General features: G+C 41.4%; 1 protein-coding gene across 30 annotated transcripts in view; it reads right to left on the bottom strand.

The window, feature by feature from the left end:
* Positions 1–5,737: 5,737 nt before the first annotated feature.
* CELF4 (CUGBP Elav-like family member 4) overlaps positions 5,738–22,856 on the bottom strand; it is a 678,618-nt gene continuing 661,499 nt past the window's right edge. For all 30 annotated transcript variants that reach the window (XM_069001341.1, XM_069001348.1, XM_069001361.1 and 27 more), the window contains one exon: positions 5,738–5,865. In XM_069001341.1, the coding sequence (XP_068857442.1) occupies positions 5,738–5,865 (128 nt within the window). The remainder of the gene's footprint in view (positions 5,866–22,856) is intronic.

Here is a 22,856-nt window from a genome sequence, read left to right as displayed (position 1 = left end):
AGTGCCAGGGCCAAGAGCATCACAGCAGGATGAGAAGTGGGAGGCTGCTTTAATATCTGTTATTTAATTCTGAAGTATTTATATTATCTAACATCTTTCTAAAAGTGGGGACATGGGTTTTAGTGAAGAATTCCTGCTCCAAACTGAGGGGAAGTGTTGTGGTATTGCTTTGTGCTGCTCTATCGCTCCCATGACAAATAGCGCGTATCTGTTAGTGACCTACATGGACTCATTTAGATGCAAACACAGCAATACTCCTGAAAAGCTGCCCTGCTTTGAGGAAGAACAAGTTCCAAATATTGCTGAATGGAATTCAGTCTCAGAGCAGTAATTACTGATTGTAATTTTGGAGTAAATGCAGTAATTAATTATTGTCGTTTTCCATCAGTGCATTATATTGAGTGCCAATCTTAGAATAAGATAATTAGCAAATGGGATTTTGCATGCTCTGGTATTGAAACTGTGGTTTGTAGAACAGACATGAGAATTTTGCCATAATAAAGTTATCAGTAATTTACATGGACAGACAGGTTAAAAATTATCAGACAGAAGAAAAGGATTTCCTTGTCAGTCTTGCAAACACCTTCAGGAGTCCTGTTTTAGCCTCCCCCAGTACAATTCACTTCCATTCTCTGAGTACAAGCACAACAGCACAAAGTTTGGGTTGCAAACACAGTGAGGGATGCTTAATTTAATCACAGGTGTCAGTGGAAATGAAAAACAAAAGTAATCCAAAGAACAGAAAAAAATACTGGCTGAGGTGATGTTTTTCCAGTACCTGAACAGACTTTCCAAAATTAAGCTGTGCTGATTTTTTTTCTCTCTTTATTCACTCATATTAAAGCTTGTGCTGGAGTACTGTTTTGATGCAATTATACTAGTGCAAATTTCCATAATGTAAGCAAGTCCTAAACAATCTAAGTGATGACTAAAAGAGCGAAACAACAATAATCTGTGCAGGTGGAAGAGGAGCTGGTTAGCATGATTGTAGGAGGCACAACTACAAGAAATGGGATTTTATCTTGAAAAAGGATATTTGGGATGAATCTCAAGATGAACAGCCTAATAGAAAACAGTGAGATCAATGCAACTGCAGAATAGCTTCTCACTAGAGGTAATAGAGAGCTAGCTGAGAGGCATAAGCAACAAAAATTTCAGTAAAAAATACACTTTCACTGGACTTTGCACTGAAGCCATCTGAAATGACGAGAGAAGCCAGAAATTTTCCACTCATGTGGCTATTTGGAGTTTTGCTTGTTTGTTTTATTTTTGGCTGATAGTATATGCTTATTTTAAAACAAAGTTTGGGTTGCTTTTATTTTTTTCTCTTATTATGGAAAAAAAAAAAAAGAGAAAAATGCAAAGTTTTCCAGTCTGGTAAACTATACATTCCAATTAAAAAAAAAAAAAAAGAAAAAAAAAAAAGAAAAAAAAGAAGAAAGACATTTATTCAGAGTAAAAATACCACCTATTTGAGACAGCTGCAAAAACATGCATTTCACCCACTTTACAATAAACCACATAGTCTGTGTTTAAGAAGCAGTGAAGGAGGACCTGAAAATGTCTGGGTTTTTTTGTATTTGAGCTTTGGCCTATGTTATTTCCCCTGGTGTTTTGGAGAAGCAGGTTGCTTGGACAGTGCATTAATTTAATGTTTTGTCACTACTCAGGAACACAGCTAAAAAAATCTAGTTGTTGATCTTTTTCCTTTTTGTTTTTACTCTTCTGTTTCCCTTTTGCCTCACTCAGTTTGTCTTGCTCTCACTCACTTTGTCTCACTCAGTTTCATGCCAGTCAGTGGTCTGGGTTAGTCTCACCCAAATGTCTCTGCACCTTTAGCCTTAAATAAAACTTCAGCAGCAGAGTGTCTGTCTGAGATGGAAAACATCACTTTGCCAATGAGTGGTCACTGCAATGAAGCCAGAGAAGGAGAATGGGCAGGATTTTCACAGCTCTTGTGTGTGCAGTGCCTTTTTTTGATCTTTGGATGCTCCTGGGCTGCTCTGTGCTGTCCTGAGCTCTGGAAGAGCTGTGTGCCATGCAGTTTTCCAGGCAGTGTTGTCCTCACATGCCTGCCTGTCCCAGCAGTCCCCACGGGCCCAGGGCTCACGCACAGCCCCAGGCACTGCAGGCTGCACCTGCAACTTTGTCATAGCACAGGCCACTGAAGGACTCCTAGGAATGGCCACCTAAAGGAGCTGTGGATTTCAGGTTGGCTTTTTCTTAATTATTTTGTGCATTCACTATCTGAAAGACACATGGGGTGTCTCTGAGTCCTTGCTTCCTAGTCCTAAGGGGGGATTGGTAATAGAATATATTGATTTTGGCAAAGTTGCCTCAAATGATCCTCCTCTCTTTTGCTTTCTCCCAGCTCATCCTTCCTCCTTTTTTTTTTTTTATTTTTTTTTTTTACTACAACCACCTCTTTAATTGAAAAAAGAGAATGGGACAGCCACTTTGCCATCTAAATTCTTCAGGGCTTTCCTTGCTGAAGCTTTGGGCTTATCTGCCACATCACAGAGACCCTTTCAGTGTTCAACAGCACTTTAGAGCACTTTGCAAAGAAAACAAAGGACTTCAAATCACTGTGGCCTAGACTGCTTGTGTCCCAAAAGGGAGACTTATAAGTTAAAAAAAAAAAATCGTGCATCCAGAATTAAAATTTAGTGAAGCTCTTTCTCAGTTAGGAAAAAAGCACCTTGGTGGATTATACGAAACCGGGTGCTGCTTTTTTTTGTTTGTTTGTTTTGTTGTTGTTGTTGTTGGCAACTTATTTTTTGAAAGCAATTCAATAGAAAAAAGCCCTTCCTTGGAAAAATCCCAATTAAAAAGTTTCTTGAGCATCCTCTTGAAGCACAAGTAATTGCCCTGATGTCAATATGGTTATGCACATGCTTCAGATTGGAATTAAAGACACTGAAGAGCTGCATCCAAAGTAAAGATAGATAAAACTCACAGCAGAGTTGTTGTGTTTCGATCAGTTAAAGGAAGCTGCAAATCAAGCCAGCAGTGGAGGTACAATAATACTGTGCTGAGCCAAGAGCAGATGACCTGTCTCTGAGTCAGGCTTATTCCTGAGGGCTTAGCCCTGTGCTGGCCACTATTGCCCAGCCCCGGTGGGAAGCTGACCTATGGCCACTGTGACTGAGAATCCTGCCTGCTTCTGTGGTGCTGGTATTGATGCTCCCAAGCTCTGGGAGGCAGATGACCTGAAGAAAGACCTGGGTTCAAGCCCTGCTGACATTCTGGGTATCCTTGCTGTCACCGAGTGTCCTCTACAGTCTACTGTAGCATGGTTTGCCCTGTGCTAACCCAAACCCTCCCCTGGGGAATGTTCCTGCAGTGTCCTCCTGGGGCCACACACACTCAGGCAATTCCTTCTGTTAGGTGGAAAAAGACATGTATAAAACTTTTTTCCTGGAGAACTCCTTTCTGCTAAAAGTCAGGTACAGCTCCTTCAGTGGGCTCAACAAGGTGCGAGTATGCAAGCGAATAAAGACCTCTGAGATACATTTTGACAGGGTCTCTAAACAAGGCTCCTCTAAGCCAAGGGTGGAAGTGATCTGGTGGTAAGAACTGAACGATTTTTCTGGACAGCAGAGCACTAAAGCCAAAGTAAAAGCCAGGAAGGCTAAAGGACTTCCTACCTAGAGGCAACACTTCAAGAGTGCTCTGCTTACTACAGGTGAAGGAAAGGAAAAAATGCTCTAAGAGAAACGTGTGGAATTTTATTACTATTTTACCTGCTGATTCCTTTTAATATAATTTACTGGGGGGGGGGGGGGGGGGGGGGGGGGGGGGAAGTACCCAAACAACAAATCTTAGTCCTACTAGTGAGTAAACTTTTTGTAGGAAACAAGCTGAGACCTCAGAGCACTTCCTGATGAACCACAATAATAAAAAACACTGCGGACTCATACTAGTGAATCTTTAACAACACAGGTATCTGCAGCCCTGCATCTTCTAACAACACCATGAGAAACAAGCATAACCTCAGTGAGCACAGCTATGCTAGCACATACAGCTTGGTGCCTAACTAGGGAGACCTTTGTGTTCCTTGATCCCTTTGCAGGTGTCATGGAAAACCTCCCTGACCAATGCAGCCCCTGCTTTAACACAATTGCATACATGCACGCCCCGCCCTCCCCCAGCAAAGCCTGCAGAAAAAAGCCAGTGTGATGAAGCAAAAAGCATTTGGATATGGCAACATGTTTTGGTTTCAAGCTTCCAAGAGGCCTTTTCATAAGCAAGGAAAAGAAAAGAGGTTTTTGAAGGGGGAAAATGCTTTGACAGTTATCTCCATATAGTCACATATAAAGGAGATTCTACACTATGGAAGCTGTTTCTTGCATATGCACCTAATATATTTATTGAAAAGTTTCTTAATCTCCTTTATGTTGTCTTCAGTGCAGCACCTCTTTCAAAGGCATTTTGATCCCATTCCTGAATTCTCACTGGAAAGGATACTGCTCCGAAGACTGGAAAAAATACATTTTTCAAAGATATTTGAGATGCCAGTGAAAAATTAAAACACTCTGTTTTTCTTTGGGAAAGTTGAAGATAGGGATCTCCTGCCTGTCTTAGATGAGTCAAAAGAGGCCTGAATAAAAATCACAGAATCTTAGACATTACAGCTAAAACGACATAGAAAGGTCACCTAACCAAACTCTTTATCACTAATTCAGGAGTACAAATTGCTTAGGGCCTCCCTAGGTGCTGAGTTTATTGGGGAATCTCTGGTGTGGAACAGTTTTAACAATAGGGAGACTTCCTGTCTCTGTAAACAAGCACACAGGGGTTTATATTTCTGTTTCTCAAAGATTACCTAGTGGAAGAGCCAGCCAGTGGTGGAAAAGATTTCCGATTTTGGAAACATCTTCATTTTTGTTATTGGTGATACATTGGGATTCCAATGAAACCAACTGCTGCTTCTGGTATTTTTGGTGCTGTCACAGGTACTAGAAGTTCCCTTGGAACATCCAGCTGGCTTCTTTCCAGCAATACGTGGCACATGAGTCTGAAAACAAGACCCCAGGTCCTCACTCCAGCTAAGCTTCCTTGGCTTTGGTTGGGTTTTATCTACACACAGGAGTTTAAAACAACTGACCAAGAAGTGAACATGGATCCTTCTATTAATTTCTTGGGTTTGTGAAGAAATAAATCAGGGGTTATTTGGTTGTCAGAGAGACATATTTACATTAAGTTATTATGCTGAGATGGAATTGGATACAGACTGTACCGCATGAAGAATGAAGAATGCTTTGAAACGTTTGCAACACAGAGCTATTGAGACAGACACTGTCCCAGTCCAGTCACCTGGGATTAAACTGCAGCCCAGTCCCACCTCTTAATTGCAGATTTTCTTCAAGCACCAGAAATGCTCTCTTTCACTGAGCAAGTGGAATCAGGACAGCTGCTGACTCTCCTCTAGTGACCAGAAACACTTTCTAGAGATGCAGGATGCCCCTGGGATGAGGAAGTTGTCTTATCCCTTGGTAAACATCCTTCCACCTCTTTTTCTAGAGAGACACACACAAACAGTTCCTGGTTTATGTGTGAATGTGTGTCTGAGCAGAGTGGCTCTAGCCGGAGTCAAAAAGGCAGAAGATAGAGAGTCACAGAGCTCAATCTCCTTGAGGGTCTAAAACACAGAGAGACGCTACGAGTGTAGCTGACACCTCCTTCCCCATGCAGTTACCTGTGCTAGTGCTGTGTATCCAGTGGTTCCCACAACCCTTCAGTAGGGACGATTAGCATCCTTTGGCCTCTTCAGCTGCACCTTCAGCCTCTTCATGCCAATCTGGAATCCATTCATGGCCTGGATAGCAGCTTGGGCACTGGCAGGATTGTCAAAACTCACAAAACCTGTCAAAACATGAGGCAAGGCAGGGGACTTAACGAGCTGAAGGGTGCCAAGGCACGTACATGCAACGACCACTGAGAATGAACATGGGGAAGGGGGTGAGGGCGCTGAGAGGGGGAGGTGAGCAGGTAGGAGGGTGGGCAGGTGGGCAGGAGAGTGAGGAGAGGATGGTTGCCAATGTGGGACAAAGGATAGGAGGGGTTGTTACAGATCAGTGTCCCAGGACACTGCCTGGGCTGAGTGCCAGTCTGAACACTATGTGGAGCACAGGGATCCAAATGTTGATACCACAAGATTTGGGTCACCTTTGAGCTGGGAGTCAGCAGATGTAATGCATGGTCTCAAGGCATTCTCTCTTCCTCCATTTCCCTGCATTGTGACTGGGGTAAACCTCTAGGCCTTCCTTAACTTGCCAGCATAACCTTTTCTTTGCCTTCCAATACTGATGATGGGGGGAACCCGATACACCTACTGCTACTTCCTTATTATGGCAATATAAGTAAAATGTGAATTTAATAAATTCTCCATTATCGTATTAATTGGCATGAATAGTTTGATTGTTGGCCAGCCAAGCAATATAAAGAGCTTTAATCACTGGCAATTTCTGCAGACTCCATGTTGATTCTGCAGTTGAGAGATGAACACAAGTGCTTTCCTAACATGGTTTCCCTATGGATTTTCATACTTTGCCAGCAAATCTTCCAATCAACAATGGAGCACATCCAGCACTAGAAACAACTATAGCGACTCAATATTTTATTACAGGTCACCTAAGATGTTTTTCGTCTCAGTTTGTTCTCTAACTGTCTGATGAAATAATATAGGTCAGAACCACACAGGATGCAATGCAACTAATGCATTCAGCTTCAGGAAGGGCTTTTGGCATGGGTTTACTTTTTTAAAAAAAGTATTTTAAAAACTTTTTTCTTATGTTAGATCCAAAAAAAGGCCTCATTTGCCCAGACTGTATGTGGCTGTAGCTGGAGCAACCATGGGTCTGAGGCACTAGTGAGGCAGGGGGCCATCACACTGTACAAGCATTGCCTCTGCTACTTTTGCCAGAAATGTCCCTGCGTGCCAACAACATTTCTGAGCACAAACCTTGGGTGAGACTAGCCTGGACCAGCCTGCTCTCCAGACAAAGCCATCTGTTTACCCACCCCTGCAAGGCTCTGGCAGCACAAATCAATCCTAGGAGCCTGGTGTTGCTCAACAGACAGGCTGAAATGAGAGACGGTTTTTGCGAGCCCCTCAAAAAGCTAATGCTGAGTGCTTGCTGCCAGGTATACACCTGCTCCTGACAACAGCACCAGGCCTGGCTTACAGCCTTGGGCTGTGCTGTGGATGCATTCAGCAGCCCCTCCTCCCTGGTCTAGTTCCTCCTCAGAAGAAAGACTCACAGGTCACACAGGGTGGCTTGCATCTGAAAAAGACACAGAGCTGTGCATGCAGAGGCATCTTCTCACTCCTGCATTAAACTGTGCTCCCTGACCTTGGCTAATAATGTCACTTCCTGACAGGACATAAAACTTATGGTCTTAGTCTCTCAAAGTGATACAACGGGTTTACTGAGTATAGCACATGGGGTTTTAACAGGGAGGCCCATGGACTGAACAGGGAATCTTTGTTCTCCCCTTTTGAAGCCAAGGCTCCGAGTTAACTGGCTGTCCATGCAGTTTTCCTGCCAACCACCTGGATGAGGAGGTACCAACACTGCAGCTCTGAAGATGAACAGACAAAAAGTACTCTCAAGCCCCACAGCAATCATCAATTTCTATGGAGAAAACTGGAGAGCTATAGTGAGTAATGAGCTGTGGTTTTATTCAATAGCAATGGATCTGCTCTTGCCATCACTTTGTAGCCAGTAAGCACCTGGTGATGTTACCAGTTAACATCTGACTACTTGAATAATCTATCAACAAAGTTCTATGATTCCATCTCAGCAAAGGAATAAACTAAACACTTCCTAGTTTCACTCAAATACATTCAGACTTAAAATACTTCTGGAAATTCCCTTGGGGATGCTTTCCTTGAGCTTTGACCTTAAATATGTTGTCTATATACTTCACATCTTTGAATATAGGATGTGGTGAAACCTATTTCTTTTTAAAAATCACATCTGGAGTGCTGATAGTCCCAGCCAACACACATCAGTTACACCTAAAAGGTAGACTAAAGTTTTGCCAGGGAAGTTCAGAGAAACTGGAACCTAATAATCTGTACTGCTGGGGTTTTTTGACTTGTGTTTAACACCAAACAATTCTTGGGCAAAGTCTGAGTATTAGCACAGAAGACAGGCTGTATTCAGTGGTTAACTTGGATGGACCATGATGTTCTGGAAAGTGAGAGGATTTGATAATTTGGGTGTAGGCCATTTTGTGCCAGCAGTCCCTAGTGCTAGGGAGAAGTGCCAGGTATGCTTACTTTTTTAAGATATGCACAGCGATCAAAGCTGAGTTGGCTGCAGCTGGATGGTTGCTTAGCTCGCGTCTTTAGAGAACCTACCTTGCCTGGGAACTTTGATTTCTACTCTTGCAACAGGTCCTGTTGGGATGTCCCTCCTGCTGACTAAATGTGCACACCTAAATTGTGCCTGCACGTTCATCCATTTGTGAACAAGACACCTTAGGACCCTACAGTAATCAGTGGAGGTCCAGCCAATGCAGTCAATGGAGTGTAGGGCAGGATTTCTCTCTTTTATCAGGACACCCCTAGCTGTGCTCAAATCACTGGTCAGGCACCAGTGCTGGCTGCCAGTGAAGATAGGCACCCAGCTTAAATCAAGGCACCTCTCTTGCAGGATCTACCTGGTTCCATAGTTAGGAGTGACATCTTAAGGTAAAATGTTAACTGTCTAGTGCCTGGGTGGGTCACTCCCCAAAGAGATGTTAGTTGGTGAATCAAACCCCTCCAGAAATTCTGCCCACTATGACAGAAGACTGTTATTTCTCTACTTTTGCCAAGACTAGAACTTTGAGGGATAAGCCCTTGTGGTGGGGTGCTAATATAGTCGTACCTCTGCAAGAACCTTGCTGTGAGATAAGCTCACAAAGCTATACTAGTTTTTATAATCACTTTGCTTTTGAGATGAAATTCTAAGCCAGTTTCTTCATTCTGTGCAAAGCTGTAAATAATACAACATTTTAACAAATGGGACTAATAAGAGAGATCAGAAGAGCATTTGCTCACTATATTTCATTTAGACCAGATAATGAAGCTGGGAGTTGTACTCTGATTTTGGTATTAGTTGCCTACAGATTTGGACCAGATCTTTTTCTCGTTAGTTGTTCTGATATTCACTGACGGAATATAAAAATCTCGACTGGCTGGATGCTGAGGGTAGAGGAACTGGGCATCGAAAGCTGTGGAAAGAGACAGGAAAATGCCAATAACTGTATTTTCTTTGTGAGAACATTCTAGGGACAGAGTAGCTAATTACTCTAGATTAATTTCACTGGTTTAGCTTTCAGGGGCCTTGATATGCTCAGAAGTTGCTGGTGCATTCAATTCTCCTGCTCTCCTGTGTTATTTATGTGTAGGTGTGTTTCACATTGTTGAAGGTATTTGGATGAACTCCAAAGAGAAGAAAAGCTATGGCTTATCCTGAGATTTGAGACATTACAGTGGATAAGGGATAGGCAGTAGACAGGCATGTTGGGCTAACAACAGCATGTTCCTTTCTCTTCTCAGGTCAAATACCTACTGGCGGGTTTGACTTTTGTTGTTGTTGTTACATATAGTATTGGCAGTTAACCATCTTTGTTTCTCCTCACCTCTGTCAGCAGGATTCATGTTACTATGACAATTTAAACATGTTTGACGAGGAACAGAATGTATGTACTGGGAAAATAGCTTAAATACTTGGCTCCTAAATGGCTTTAATATTTGAGCTCATGGGCTCAAAACATGAGGGCAGTACTGCAGTTGCTATCTGTGTTTTGAACACCACCCCCACATTGTCATCTACACGCTTGAAGGACAAAAGAGAAAGGGAGAGGTTAAAAAGCTTGAAGCTCTTTTTGTTCATCAGGTAATTAATAATCAGAGAAATATATGTTCTGATCTGAAGACAGTTGGTAGGAGGACAGCATTTTGTGATAAATCTACTTTATGGGGGGGATATTGGTGGTTTTTTTTCTTTTTTTCCTTTTTCTTCCCCCCCAGGGATTATGTAAAAATGCTGTTCTAATAAATGATTTATCAAAAGCGGCAGAGAACGGAGAAAGCTGCTAGGACAGCAACTGAGGGCATCTAATCTTTCTGATTCTGCACAGCATCTTCCAGGAAAGGTACTGTTGTTGGAGTTCACTACTTCTTCTGGCCTGCTCTTTTCCTGTAGGACTGTATAAACTATTAGCAGACAGAAGCTGGGGTAGAATTTTGGAATTGCTTTATTTTCTCCCCCTTTCTTCCACAGAAAGTCCTTGTAGTGTGGCGTGGGGAAGGAGCTTTGTGCCTTTCTCATGACATGATCAGCATGATCACCATTGTCTTTATGTAACAAATACTACCTAAGGGCTGTTTTTCTGTTTTAATCAGCCAGGATGATAAAGAAGGGAATTCACAATCTATCTCAGAGTACATCTGAAGACTGTTTTGTAAACTTTGTGTTGTCTCTGCATGTCCATGAATTAGTTTGTGCACTAAGAGCAGTACTGAATGAGCACATTGTTACGTTTCCATGGGTCCTTAATTGGTCCGAGTTTTCTGTTTCTCTTTGCATCCAGCAAGGAGAATTAGTGTTTAATGTGCAAAACAGCCTCTTGATAATCTGCTACCAGGTTGGGACAACATGTTGTCTCTCTTGGGCAGGAACTTTCCTCTGGATGGAGCCCAGTGCATGGTAACTATCCTGAACTTCCCTTAAATCAGGAGTCAAGACCACAAATGAGGTCCAGATGCAAGTTTTTCATCCAGACTCCTGAACCGGGGGCAAGTGATCCTAAAAGCAGGTCCACTCATGTAACTTGGTTGCCTTCAGGCAGAGGAAAGGAAAAGAGGGACATCAAAGAAACGAATATTATACTTGTCTTAAAACTAAGAAGAGTATTTTTAGCTATATTCCAGACACTTGCTGCCATCTCAGAGATAGGCTTTGCAAGAGATTGCAACAGAAGCAAGTAGAAATTGCTGCTTATTGGCTCTTTTTAGGCCAGATTTTTTTACTAGTTCTGGCTAGCAGAGTATTTGTCTGACTGCCATGAGGGATCTTTCTTGGTGCTTCTTGTTCCTTCAGTTAAAAAAGTCACTAGCTAAGGAGAGCATCTCTGAACTTTTCCCTTTTGACATTCAACCCATACTGATTTTACTAGAGGGAAATGAGAATAACAGAAGACCACGGATCTGCTCCTCAGCCTGTGGGAGAGAAAGAGAAGAAATGCCACGCACGTGGCCTAGGCATTAGCAAAGGAGAAGTCCGTGCCTCCTGCTTCTGTTCTGTCCAAAGTGCTTCTACCCAGGCCATAAGTAGGGAGCTTGGCCAGACTAGAATCAGGGAATCATAGAATATCCTGAGCTGGAAAGGACCCACAAGGATCATTGGGTTCAGCTCCTGGCCCTACACAGGATAGTCGCAAGAGTCACACCATGTGTCTGGGAATACTAAAATGGAGGGACCTGCGGAAAGCACTGGTAATTGGTTAGACTTTCCTGTCCTTCCTCCAAGAATCTGAGTCAATAATTAAGGATTGATTAGTTATTGATACAATTGCTTATTAACATAACTGTCCCCTTAGTGCATGGTTTCCTTGCCTTTGTTACTGACCAGTGAAAGGTGAGATCTAGAGAGGCATTTTTTACTCTGAAGGCAGCAATAAGGTGCTCACATCAAAGCAGTCTTCCTGTGGGAAGGATGTAGTTCAGTGGCTGCTGTCTGTCTCCCCTGTCAGGACCTGGCCTCGTACTTCTCAGACCTTCCCTGCTGCTTCAGTCTATTTAATTCCTACGACTGCTCAGTTTCTTTTTCTCTGTGTTTATTAGTCTTATCAGAGGATGGAGGTTTTCCTTTAATTGCTTTGCAAGGTCTTTACCTTGCTGTGTTCTTTACACAATGTACTAGCTGCTGCCTCACAATTTTTTAGTGCTGTAAAGAATTTCAGGATACAATCTGTATGTAAGTAGCTCTATAATGTATGTGTGCATTGGAAGGTATTGTATTGTAAGGTGATTTATGGGTACTGGAATACTCAATAAAGGAGTGTGTCTGCAGATCAAGGGCATAGCACTTCAGCTGTTTTCCGGTGTCTAATAGGGTTGGATGACTTTTTGGATTATTTAACCTTCCACTGCTGTTTAATCATGTCCAAGAGAGATCTGTCTACCCAGCTATCCATCCCATCCATCCATCCATCCATTTATTTTTTTAATGTATGAACAGTCAGTAACTGACGACTGTGCTAAACAACTACTACTAAATATTTCCCATCTGCGGGATGAGATAATTGGAAACTCAGAATATTCAAAGAATTGGCTCAGAAATTTGCAGAACCATTAATGTTCATTTTAGAAATTTATGGAATATTAGAAAACCTTCAAAATATTTCAGGAAAATAAAAAATCTAATATTAATTTTTAAGGGTGTAAACTAGGTGACCTGATAAACTTAGTTAAACTTTCATAAGTGTCAGAAAAATTATAAGAATTTTGATATGAGATAATATGACAAAGAATTTAAAGACACACAATTAGTACCAATCATCACGGTTTCATGGAACATAGGATCTATCAAATGAAACTGATTGCATGAAATTGCAAGTCTGGTGAAAAAAGTAAGTTATCATAAAATGTATTTAAACTTTGCTGGAGTATTTGAGATAGCACTTCTTTACAGAAAATGAAATCAGCTCAGAAATGACATCACCAAAAAACCTGTCAATTGTGACAAATAAAATTGCAGAGATTCTAGTAGGCTCCTTCAGCGGTGTGCTGGAAGCTCTGTGCTATTCACTTTCTCTAACATTACCTGAAAGACATTTGAAGTAATTACTGGTAAAATTGGCCAATCATACAAAAATGATGAAATAATGACAGAAGTAAGGGACCTGGGTCACTGCGTAGTCTGGATGCAGTTAAAGGGTGTTCATTTTAATCCAATCAAATGCAAAATTAAGTATCTGCAGGAAAAAGCAAGTGGGTCACTCATAAAAAGAGGAAATCCTCGTTAGAAAACAGTGCTTGTTAAGAAGAAGATGGGTGTCATAATAACAGCCAAATAGATGAGCTCTCAGGACTGTATTGAAATTCTCAAAGTCCCAAGAGTTAGCACTTAGTTTTGGGATGAAGTTAACCTCTGCTGAATAGCCTCTAGAAGTAACAAGGTAATGTTACCTCTGAGTATGGCTCAGGAAAGCTTCTTACTGGAATTCTGCATTTAGTTCTAGTGATTGCTCTACAAAACAAATAAGTTTTAATACTTATTGAGAAGTAGAAGAGTAATTCTAGGTCTGAAAGAGTAATGAGTGTGACCACAGTTTATTGACGTAAAGGTTAAACATACTTCTGGCTATAGCCTATAAATAATACCTACTAAAACATGGGGTCCCTTAGAATAGGGGGCAAAAAGAAGAACTTACTGATTTCTTCTATCTGGAAGCAGGCATTTGACAAATTTAAAATGGAAATAAGACACCAAGTCTGCATTTTTTTAAATAGTGAAGGTAATTAACTATTTTGGAAACATCTTGTTTAGCAATAGGGGTGGAGCACCTATCACATGAAACCTTGATTAAGAGATTTTCTAAAAGGGATGCTATGACTCAAGCAGAAGGTTTTAACCTGTCACATGAGCTGAAGCATCTGGCATATGTTATTTCAGAGTTCAGTCCAAAGGATCAGAACAGTCTCTTCTGATACTGCATATCTGTCTGATCATTTTGCATTTCAGATATTTAGAAAATCAGTTCTTGCCTACTAATCTGGGATGGATTGAAGTAACAATCATGATAGAGGTGACAATTGATGTTAATGCCTTATAATAAATGGCCCCAAAGTGTGGGCTGCAGACCACTGAGAGGGCTGACTGGTACTCGTTCTTCATCTTGCTTCCAGCTGAGAGAAACCGAACAGATGGGAAGGGGAGATTAAATGAAGAGTGAAAGTAGATGGCATGATTAACTTTCTCTAAAGGTCAGAACACCCAGTGCAGAAGGTAGCTTGAAATACACAAGTATCTTCCTTATGTCACCTTCCTGTCTTCCTGTGCACAAAACTACCTCTCCACATTGCATTGGTATGAGCTGGAGCGTGCAGAGAAGTTGCTCCCTGTTTTCTTGCATTGCCTGTTGGATGCTCACCAGATAGAGAGATATCCAGGTAGAAGAAGCAATGTCTTCTCTGAAAGCAGAGGGGTACAGATGCTGAACCTGAATATGGTCATTGAGATGAAGAAGGACTTTTCCACCTAAGAGTCTTCTCTTTCACTGTCTGTATGGTGTTTGATTGTTTTTCCTAGGAAAATTGTTGTCTTGACTCATGTTGAAAGCACAAGGGTAAGACTTAAGATTAGACTAGAATTTTGACAATTTAAAGTACTGCATGGTCAGAGCTGATTTGGGTTCAAACTAAAAGAAGGGAAATTTAGATTAGATGTATGAAAGAAATTCTTTACTGTGAGAGGGATGAGACACTGGCACAGGTTGCCCAGAGAAGTTGTGGATGCCCCATCCCTGGAAGTGTTCAGGGCCCGGTTGGATGGGGCTGGGAGCAGCCTGGTCTAGTGGTAGGTGTCCCTGCCCATGGCAGGGGAATGAGATGATCTTTAAGGTCCCGTCCAATCCAAACAATTCCATGATTCTGTGATCCAAGGTTTTGGCTCACATATACATCTGGGCACATGATCCGGACCAAATTTTTCTAAAAAGGTAGTAAAAAATTTGATAGAGAAAACCACAACAGATCTGTCATCATAAGAATGGAGTAAAGATTAAAACTTCTTAAAACGGAGATTTTCTAAAGGATGAGCAATTGCTTGTCTGATGCTATGGACTACCCATTCTTAGGAGCTGAAGCCATCCAATGAATTGGTGGAAGAAGTGAAGGATTGAGGCTTCAACCATTTTTTGGAGAGCCCATGAATCACATACTGGACCAGTATACATACATGTCTGATGTGGCCAAAAAGCACAGTGGTTCTTCTATAAGAAACATAATGTTCCAGTCCAGGTGATGATGGTGATCTTCCTCACAAGGAAAAAACAGCCAGTGATGAATCACCCACAGATAAGTAATAGTATTTGTTCTCTTTCTGAATGATGAGTAGGACTGAAGCTATTTCCTAACTGCTCTCAGAAATGGATGGAACTCTTCCTGACTTGTTTTTGGAGCCTTCCTTGAAAACATCTGATGTCATCGTGTGCCAGTATAAGGTTTATGGGGGAAAGCACATGGTTGAAAAAAGCAGGTGAACTTTTGAGGATACATGTTTTTCCCCAGTGTGAAACTGGAAATAAAGAATGAGTGTAATGCAGGGTTTACACAAGTTCTAAGTAAACGCTTATGCTCAGTTAAGGATGCACTGAGATTGTTACTGAATCAAAATGAAGGCTATTTTTACATTTGTCTTGTTGAAGTTTCCAATATAAACCAGATGAAAATAATTACTGAAGCTCCCCCCAGCCATGTCACAATCCATTTCTCATCTAAATCTAATTTCTTTACTCCCAGATTCTCTCTTGGATCCTGCTTCATTTGTGACTTTTTGGTAAAGAAACCATGTAAGAATGAGGCAACTACTGAAACCACCAGGGATCCTTCTTGGTCTACAAGAAACAAGCATATAAAAAGTGACCTTCTTCTTGGAAATATCTCATAGGGTAAGGAAATTCCTTCCTGGACTAATCAAGAAAAGAATTCCAAAATGCAAAAACCAAAACACCCAAACAAATGACGAAATCCTGTCAGGAAGGTGCACTGTGAACTGTACTGGTCACTATTTTTTAGCAGTCCTCTCATGTCCCAGGGAGCCTTTGAAATAGATCCATTCTTGGTGCAGCAATGCACAGAATCTTCCCATCTTGCTCCCTCTGACCATTACTTAGATGGACAACTACCCACCCCTTCCCTTCTGGTTGCTGAACACCTGATATCTTATTGTGGGTAGTTTGGGACAACCCAACAGAGATAGAAAGGCCTGAAGCTTCTCTTGTGTGGAAGTTTCTGTTCAGAAGCCAGAAGTGGTGATGAACAGTTTTTGGCCATGACTTTTGAAGGAATATTTTACTTTCTATGGAGGCGACTGTGTGAAAAACAGCTAACCAAACGAGAAGTGAACTCAACAGGAAAACAAACCTCCTCATATTCAGTGAGTCATTGGGAAAGAAAAGGAAAGGAAAAGAGAAAATCTCTCAATATCTAGGCCAGGAGGTCGTGAACTGGCACTGGCCTATGATGGATAGCAAGGAGAGAAAGTAAAGAGTTGTACATGTGCATTTTAAGCTGGAGGATAATAACATTTCCAGATCCAACCAGCTATTACATTTGTGGTACTTCCATCGTCATTGTAAGACCTCCATGTTTTCAACCACCCCTAAAGGACAAGAAAATGATTGTCTGGCTTCTTTTTTCAACAACATCAATGGGAATGAAACACCATCATATTATAGCAGAGATGCTGATAGATTCCTGTGGGTCTTCCGGCAGAACATTCACCATTAGTGGCCTTCAAAGGCCTGAATCTTGGAGATCTCAGTGAAGAACCACCTGCAGTTCATCAGAACTCAGAAGAGTAACATTCAGTCTGTGGGACCTGAATCATATCACAGATTGACTACCTCTTGATCTAGTACTGGCTCTTGGGCCTCTGCCCAATGACCCATCTGAGCTCTTGATCCACACTTGGACAGAAGATTAGAAAATAAGCTTGTGGTTTAATTACTGAAATAAGAGGAGTAGAATTATATACTGAAAACATGGTTTTGAAAATGCCTTTGAACAGAAAAATTAAAGACCTGGGAAAGTCATGATGTTTATTGATAGTTTGGAGAGGGATCTTAATTTGAAGAGATGGGGCAAAAAGCCATCCCTAAAAAAAACCAAAACAAACCAGTAGCAAAAATTCTTCTCTCCTTAAAATTTTTAAAAAGCTAGCAACACAATTATCCTTCTGGAACTTCTTCAGCCATGTCAGAAGATGCACAAAGACCTGGTAAAGGCTTTACAATTTCTGAAAACCCTTCCAGAGAAGGATTTTGAAGGGTCAGTAGAGACCTACCTTTAGAATATTTAATTTCACCTTTAAATGGTCAGAACACAATCAGATTTTTAGGTCATGTTGTCCAAAACGGAGAAAATCTGTTTCCTGTCAGAGTTCACGGAGCATCTGGATGATGCTCTTAATCATATGGATTAGTTTTAGGTAGTCCTGGGAGGAGCAGGGAATTGGACTCTGTGATCTTTATTGAGTCCTTTCCAACTTGAGATATGATTCATAGTGGTGCATGGTGGGAGAATGAGAGACAGGGGACATAAGTTGAAACAACAGAGGTTCAGACTGAATACAAGGAAAAGCTCTTCCCCTTGAAGGCCAGCAAGCATTGGAGCAGGTTGCTAAAATCCAAACAATTGTTCAGCAATTTTCATTGCTTTCAATAGCCTGCCTCTGCAAGTTTTTATATTCGTTATTGAATAAATGTATGTCTGGCACTTGTATAATGTACATACCTATGCAAATCTTACATTATATATATATAATATAAATACTTATACATGTGTGATATGGCAGATCAACACTAGGGAGAGCAGAGCTGATGCTGAATTGTTTTTGGGGATTTGATATAGATGAAACCAGAAATGGTTAAGAATGCTATACCTGTTTGTATGGGGATCTGCAAGTTGTTACCCTGATGACAGCTTTCGAATATGTCAATATATACTATTTGAGGATGCTAATCTTATCTGGGGATATTTTGATTTAGGTTTACTTACTTGAAAAGGGAAGACATCATATACAACCATAAATTGAAACAATGATAATGTTACAAAATGAAGCACTCGAGTTAGAAATGCAAGAAATTATGTTACCTATAAAATTTTAATTCTGTATTGCTTTGTAGATGCATAAAGGCATTGCTTCTAACCACACATTTCTGTATTTTTCTCTTTCATGGCATCCTTGTTTTAATTACTGTAGAGAATGAATAACATAACAGGGCAAGGAAAATGGCAATGTATCAGACTTGTTATTGCAAGTGTTGGAATTTAGACAGTAAATAAGGCAGAGAAAGGATGGTTTTGTAGTTGTACAACCAGATGTTGCCTTGGAAAACTGGAATTTGTCCCTATTTCTGCCATGACATCCCAGTTATGCTAAGTACATAATGTATCACAGAATTTCTTTAGTAAGACCTCTAGGCTGTTTTTTAACAATTAAATAAAGTAGAGCAGGTTCTGAGTGCCAATGGTACACCAAGGGTGGAATCTATGTCATTAAATTCTCTTATCTCTCAAAAGTGTGTGTTCCTGTCCCTTGTCATTGCTGAGTCATGCCCAAGCAAGGTCCAGCCATGGCTTAATTGTCATGGCCCAAATTGAGATAATGGCGCACAAACATTAAAAATATATGTTAAATGGTGGCAGAGTGTTTTTTGAAGATGTGTAAGGCCTCTCTAGTTTTCAGTGAAGATGAAGTTTTACTGGTTCCTCTTCCCTTTGGTGATGACCTGAGATTTCACTGGCAGAAAAGCTGCTGCCTGTACCTGCATCTGAATCAGACAAAAACACAGCATGCCCTGCATTATGCTGAATTCTTAGAGAAAGAGGCAAACAGACTGATCAGGCTTGTAGCAACTCAGATCAGGAATCCAAGACCAATAAAGTGTTTTGGAGATCTTTCTCTGCCTCATCATCCCCTTGGTGAAATGAGGACACCTTGAACACCATCAAAATGCTGTTACTTAGCTCTGTGAATGTCTCAAATGCTCTGCTGGGAAAGGCCTTAGGAAAACAGATGAGGAAATAAAAATAAATTCATATTCATGGCAGAGTTTGAATATGGTGTGGAAGGAAGGCTTGGGGCCAAGCATGAAGATGTGAGGATCTATTGAACAGTTGCTCAGTAAGTAACTAGCCAACAGACTTCAAGATGCTGAAGAGCAGACCTGTGCAGTGAATGAGACTGAATGGGTGGTACAGATACCAGATAAAGAAGTTGAAGATAGATATATGGGTGGATGGATGGCTGGATGGACTGATAGAGACTCATCTATTGTACAACTTGAATTGTCCTTGCATCAGAGATCTTGGGAAAACAAATATAAATGCAGATGCCAAGGTAGACAAAATGCTGTAGTGGGTCTGCTGTCTCACAAGAGTAGGAGGTGTTAAGTCTACACTCCCCAAATCCATAACTTTGAGTTCAGAAATGGGCCTGCCTACTGGAGGGGTCATTATTCTGACTTCTGAACAGAAGCTTCTGACTGGAATAAAAGTAGCACTAAAACTCCTCCTCTGGTGTTAACTCTTAACACTGGTTATTTCTATTAGTCCGATAGTGACCACTTCCCCTTTGAACATCACTAAAGGAGTAGCAGTAATGAGTTCCTCCATCTAATTACCCCAGGAGTAAGAACATTTAAAATGATGGTGTAAGTGTGCATGTGAGTAGGTATGTACACACATACCCATAACAAAAATTCTGGGCAGACTTTATCACTTGTGGGGAGAGATGGATAGAATAGTGATAGACATATGTACAGCCAGATAAATAGAAGACAGATTCTGCTAACATATTCTTGTCTAATAAATTGTTTGAGCTACAAAAGAAAGCAGAAGTCCCTGTGTACAATGTATAGATTTTCTTTAATGTGAGTTATTGGGAAAAGACAGAGCTGTCCCTTTAACTAGAGAGCTGCAAACAGCTGTTCCTTATGCATACATGCTTGCTTGGTCTGAAAGTTTTGGTAAGTCAGTGCATAACTGACAGTTAGATTTATCTCCCCAATAAGCAATCAACATTATAATAAAGGAAAAATGCTTTCAGTGCACCTTTGAGAGTGCATCAGAAATTAATCTAAACATCAAATTAATTATAGTTTGTAAATGAATAGTGGCTCACAGCCCTAATACTTCTCCCGCTCCTCCTCCTCCCCCTAAAGCCTCCCCCAACCAAGTGCAATGGCTGGAGGTGCTGTACAGTGAGTTTGATGAACAGCTCCTTCTCTTTCTTACTCACACAATTCTTTCCTTATCAGCTGGAAGAGTTCCATCCTCACTCTGCAGACCTGAAATCTCAGAGCCTGGCTGCTTTGGAATATGACAGGGAGTAGCTAGCAAGTATTAAACTTCTATGCCTCCTTCCCCTTCTCTCTGAGAGCTCGAAGCACCCCTCTGAGGGTGTCCTACTCCCCTTGAATTAGTTTCCAGCTGAGCTGGACACACCTTATGGATCTCTCTGTGGCTCTGTCCCTGTGCCGGGTCCTTCAGAGTGGGGAGGACCACAACAAACCAGTGCTGATCTGAACTGAAACATACCAGGGGGTCAGGCATGCTTAATGTGTCTGGAAAATCAGTTTTGTTTTGTCTAAACTCAGGCACTCAAATAAGTGGCTTCTTCCATTGCTCTTTGAGCTTTGATCTCTAGGCTGTAGCCATACGGAAATGACAAATCGATTTTCCAGGGCCCTGAAACAAAATGAATTGCCACTAGATCATGCAAAACAAAGGACAGGCCCTAAGTCCATGGGCTACAGGGAGAAAGGATCAGGTAGAGACTTTCTTTAGGAAATTTGAAATCAGGTTAATAGTAAAAAGAAAAAAAAAATCAAACTTAATCATAGTACTGGTAACAGCAACAAAGAGAGATACATACCTCAAGTCCTTTCTAATAATGCATCTATCTGGTGAGAATTTCCTGTTTGCCTAAAGAAGAATCAGAAAAGAAACCCCCAAACCTTTTGATCTGATAAATAACTCTCCTCAACCATGAATCCTAAAGTCTTTTGCAGAGGAGTCAGTGTACAGCACCAAGAAGGGGAACCCAAGCTGCACAGCTAGGCTGACCCATGATCACCCATATGGGCTATGAACATGCAACTGGAATTTCCTTCCCTTACAACGCCTTACTTCTGCACCTGCTCATTTCCCTGGATGAACCCAAGGAGAGTTGTTGCCTTTTTTTTTAAATATTTTTTTATTAAATGAGAAACTGCCATATTTGGCAGGGCATATTGGAGGCACATTTTCAGCAGGTGCTGAACAATGTTTTCCTAATGTACCTCAGGGTCCCTTGTTCCACTCCTATGTCTTGTGGAGTGCTGCCAATGCACTTTAGACCTAATATGCAATGCCCCTGGTCCCAGGGCCCTGTACAGCTTTGCCAGTGTCCTATTCTCTTGATGCATCTTTTCTCTTCCTATTTCAGCTTCCAGATTGAAACTCTGTAGATCATCACAACCTGCCTGCTGCCTTGCATCTCCCACTCCACCTTTTTTGCCACCACACTGCAGCATTTAACTGCCACAGCATGTTTTTAATAACAGGATACAAGGTCTACCCATCCCTCAGCCCTTCTCCCAAGCTTCACCCCCTCCTGTGTTCAGTTCTCATTCCTCACTGCTTTTCTCACTTTTAATCTCTCTCCTTTGTCTCCCCAGTTTCTTTTCATAAGCTAGGAGGAGCTTAGTAGGGAATATAATTATTTAACAGCAAACTTAATTAACTATTATGACCCTCATCAAGTGATGCTATTTTCTCTATTTTGGCATCTTCAGAGAAGAATGGATGTTTTTCCAAATGAGGTGGCCCATTAGCAACTTTCAAATGCACTCCCTGCAGGAATCTGGAATGAAATTCAATGTTCACGTTGTACTAGGAGTCAAACAAGACTTTAGGACACATAAACCTATGGTCCTACCTAAGAAGCCCTTGCAGTTTGTAAGCTAGAATGCTCCTTGTTTTGTTTAATGTGGGTCATTTCAAAAAGGGGTGGGACACTTTGCGATGTGAAAGTGCATCTGGAATGTGCAGAAAAGGAAGAAAACATCTGGCACTCATGGGTTGCTTACACCTGGGGTGTCAGAGTGTGTCAAGCTGAGTGGAGGGAAACCACAGTGTCTCTCTGGGAATAAGACAGGTTGTTCACAGCTTTCTGGAGTCACTGTCCCATGGGGAGAAACTGAAGCTGCTAAACCAGTGGGTATGGAGAACAGGCACATGCCAAGGAGACATGTAGGGGACAAAGCAGGGACATGGAGCAGAACTGGCCTGACCGTGTCTGCTGCTCAATGGTGTGCAAAAAGCTGGCAGATCCAGGTGCTTATTGCTCTCAGAAAGAGGTGACCGGAGCAAACCAAGTGTTCCAGTAAAGCAGTTCCTTCAGCTTTAATTTATCTACATCTTATTTGACACTTTGGAATAACCATTTGACCTCTGCTTCTCCATCCGTGTTCTCATTTTTCTAATTTCTGACATGTCTTCCTAATTAATACTGCCCAAACATGTCTTGCTCTCTCTCTCTTCTGTGTTAAAACATTTCTCTAGAATATGTCTGTCTCTGTATTTCACTAACTTAATGTCTTCAAATGCTTTCTTTAAAGGTGTCTTATGAGTGAGTGTTCCTGGGTTGTGTTGTAGCGTCACCCTATGACTGAGGTAGAGTTAGCCATGTGTGGGCAGGGTGAAGAGCTGCCCTTCTCACATTGCCTACTTGCCTTAACAGCCTTAATTGTGTTATTTTGCTGGAGCTCTCTTTTAGCCTTGTACACAAACTATTCACATTTAAACTGTCTACATAACTGAGAGGGAATTATCACCAGAACCATTGAGACCAGCACAAAGATGTAATCCATGTCCTGTGACATTTAGCACACCTACACACAGAACAACTTGCACACACGTAGTGGGAAGGTGAGAGACCCAGTGTAAACCCTGCCTTGTGCAGACACAAGCTCTGGGTTCCTGCAGATGTTGACATGCAGGCTGTGGCACACTTTACCTCCGTGCAAGTCTTCCTAGACCAGCCCACTGTCTTCAAGGAGTGTCCAACTAAGTGTTATTTTTCCCT

Source organism: Aphelocoma coerulescens, assembly GCF_041296385.1.
Source record: "Aphelocoma coerulescens isolate FSJ_1873_10779 chromosome Z unlocalized genomic scaffold, UR_Acoe_1.0 ChrZ, whole genome shotgun sequence".
NCBI classification, from domain to species: domain Eukaryota; kingdom Metazoa; phylum Chordata; class Aves; order Passeriformes; family Corvidae; genus Aphelocoma; species Aphelocoma coerulescens.
The sequence above is the reverse complement of the archived record's forward strand: the minus strand, read 5'-3'. Positions and strand labels throughout refer to the sequence as shown.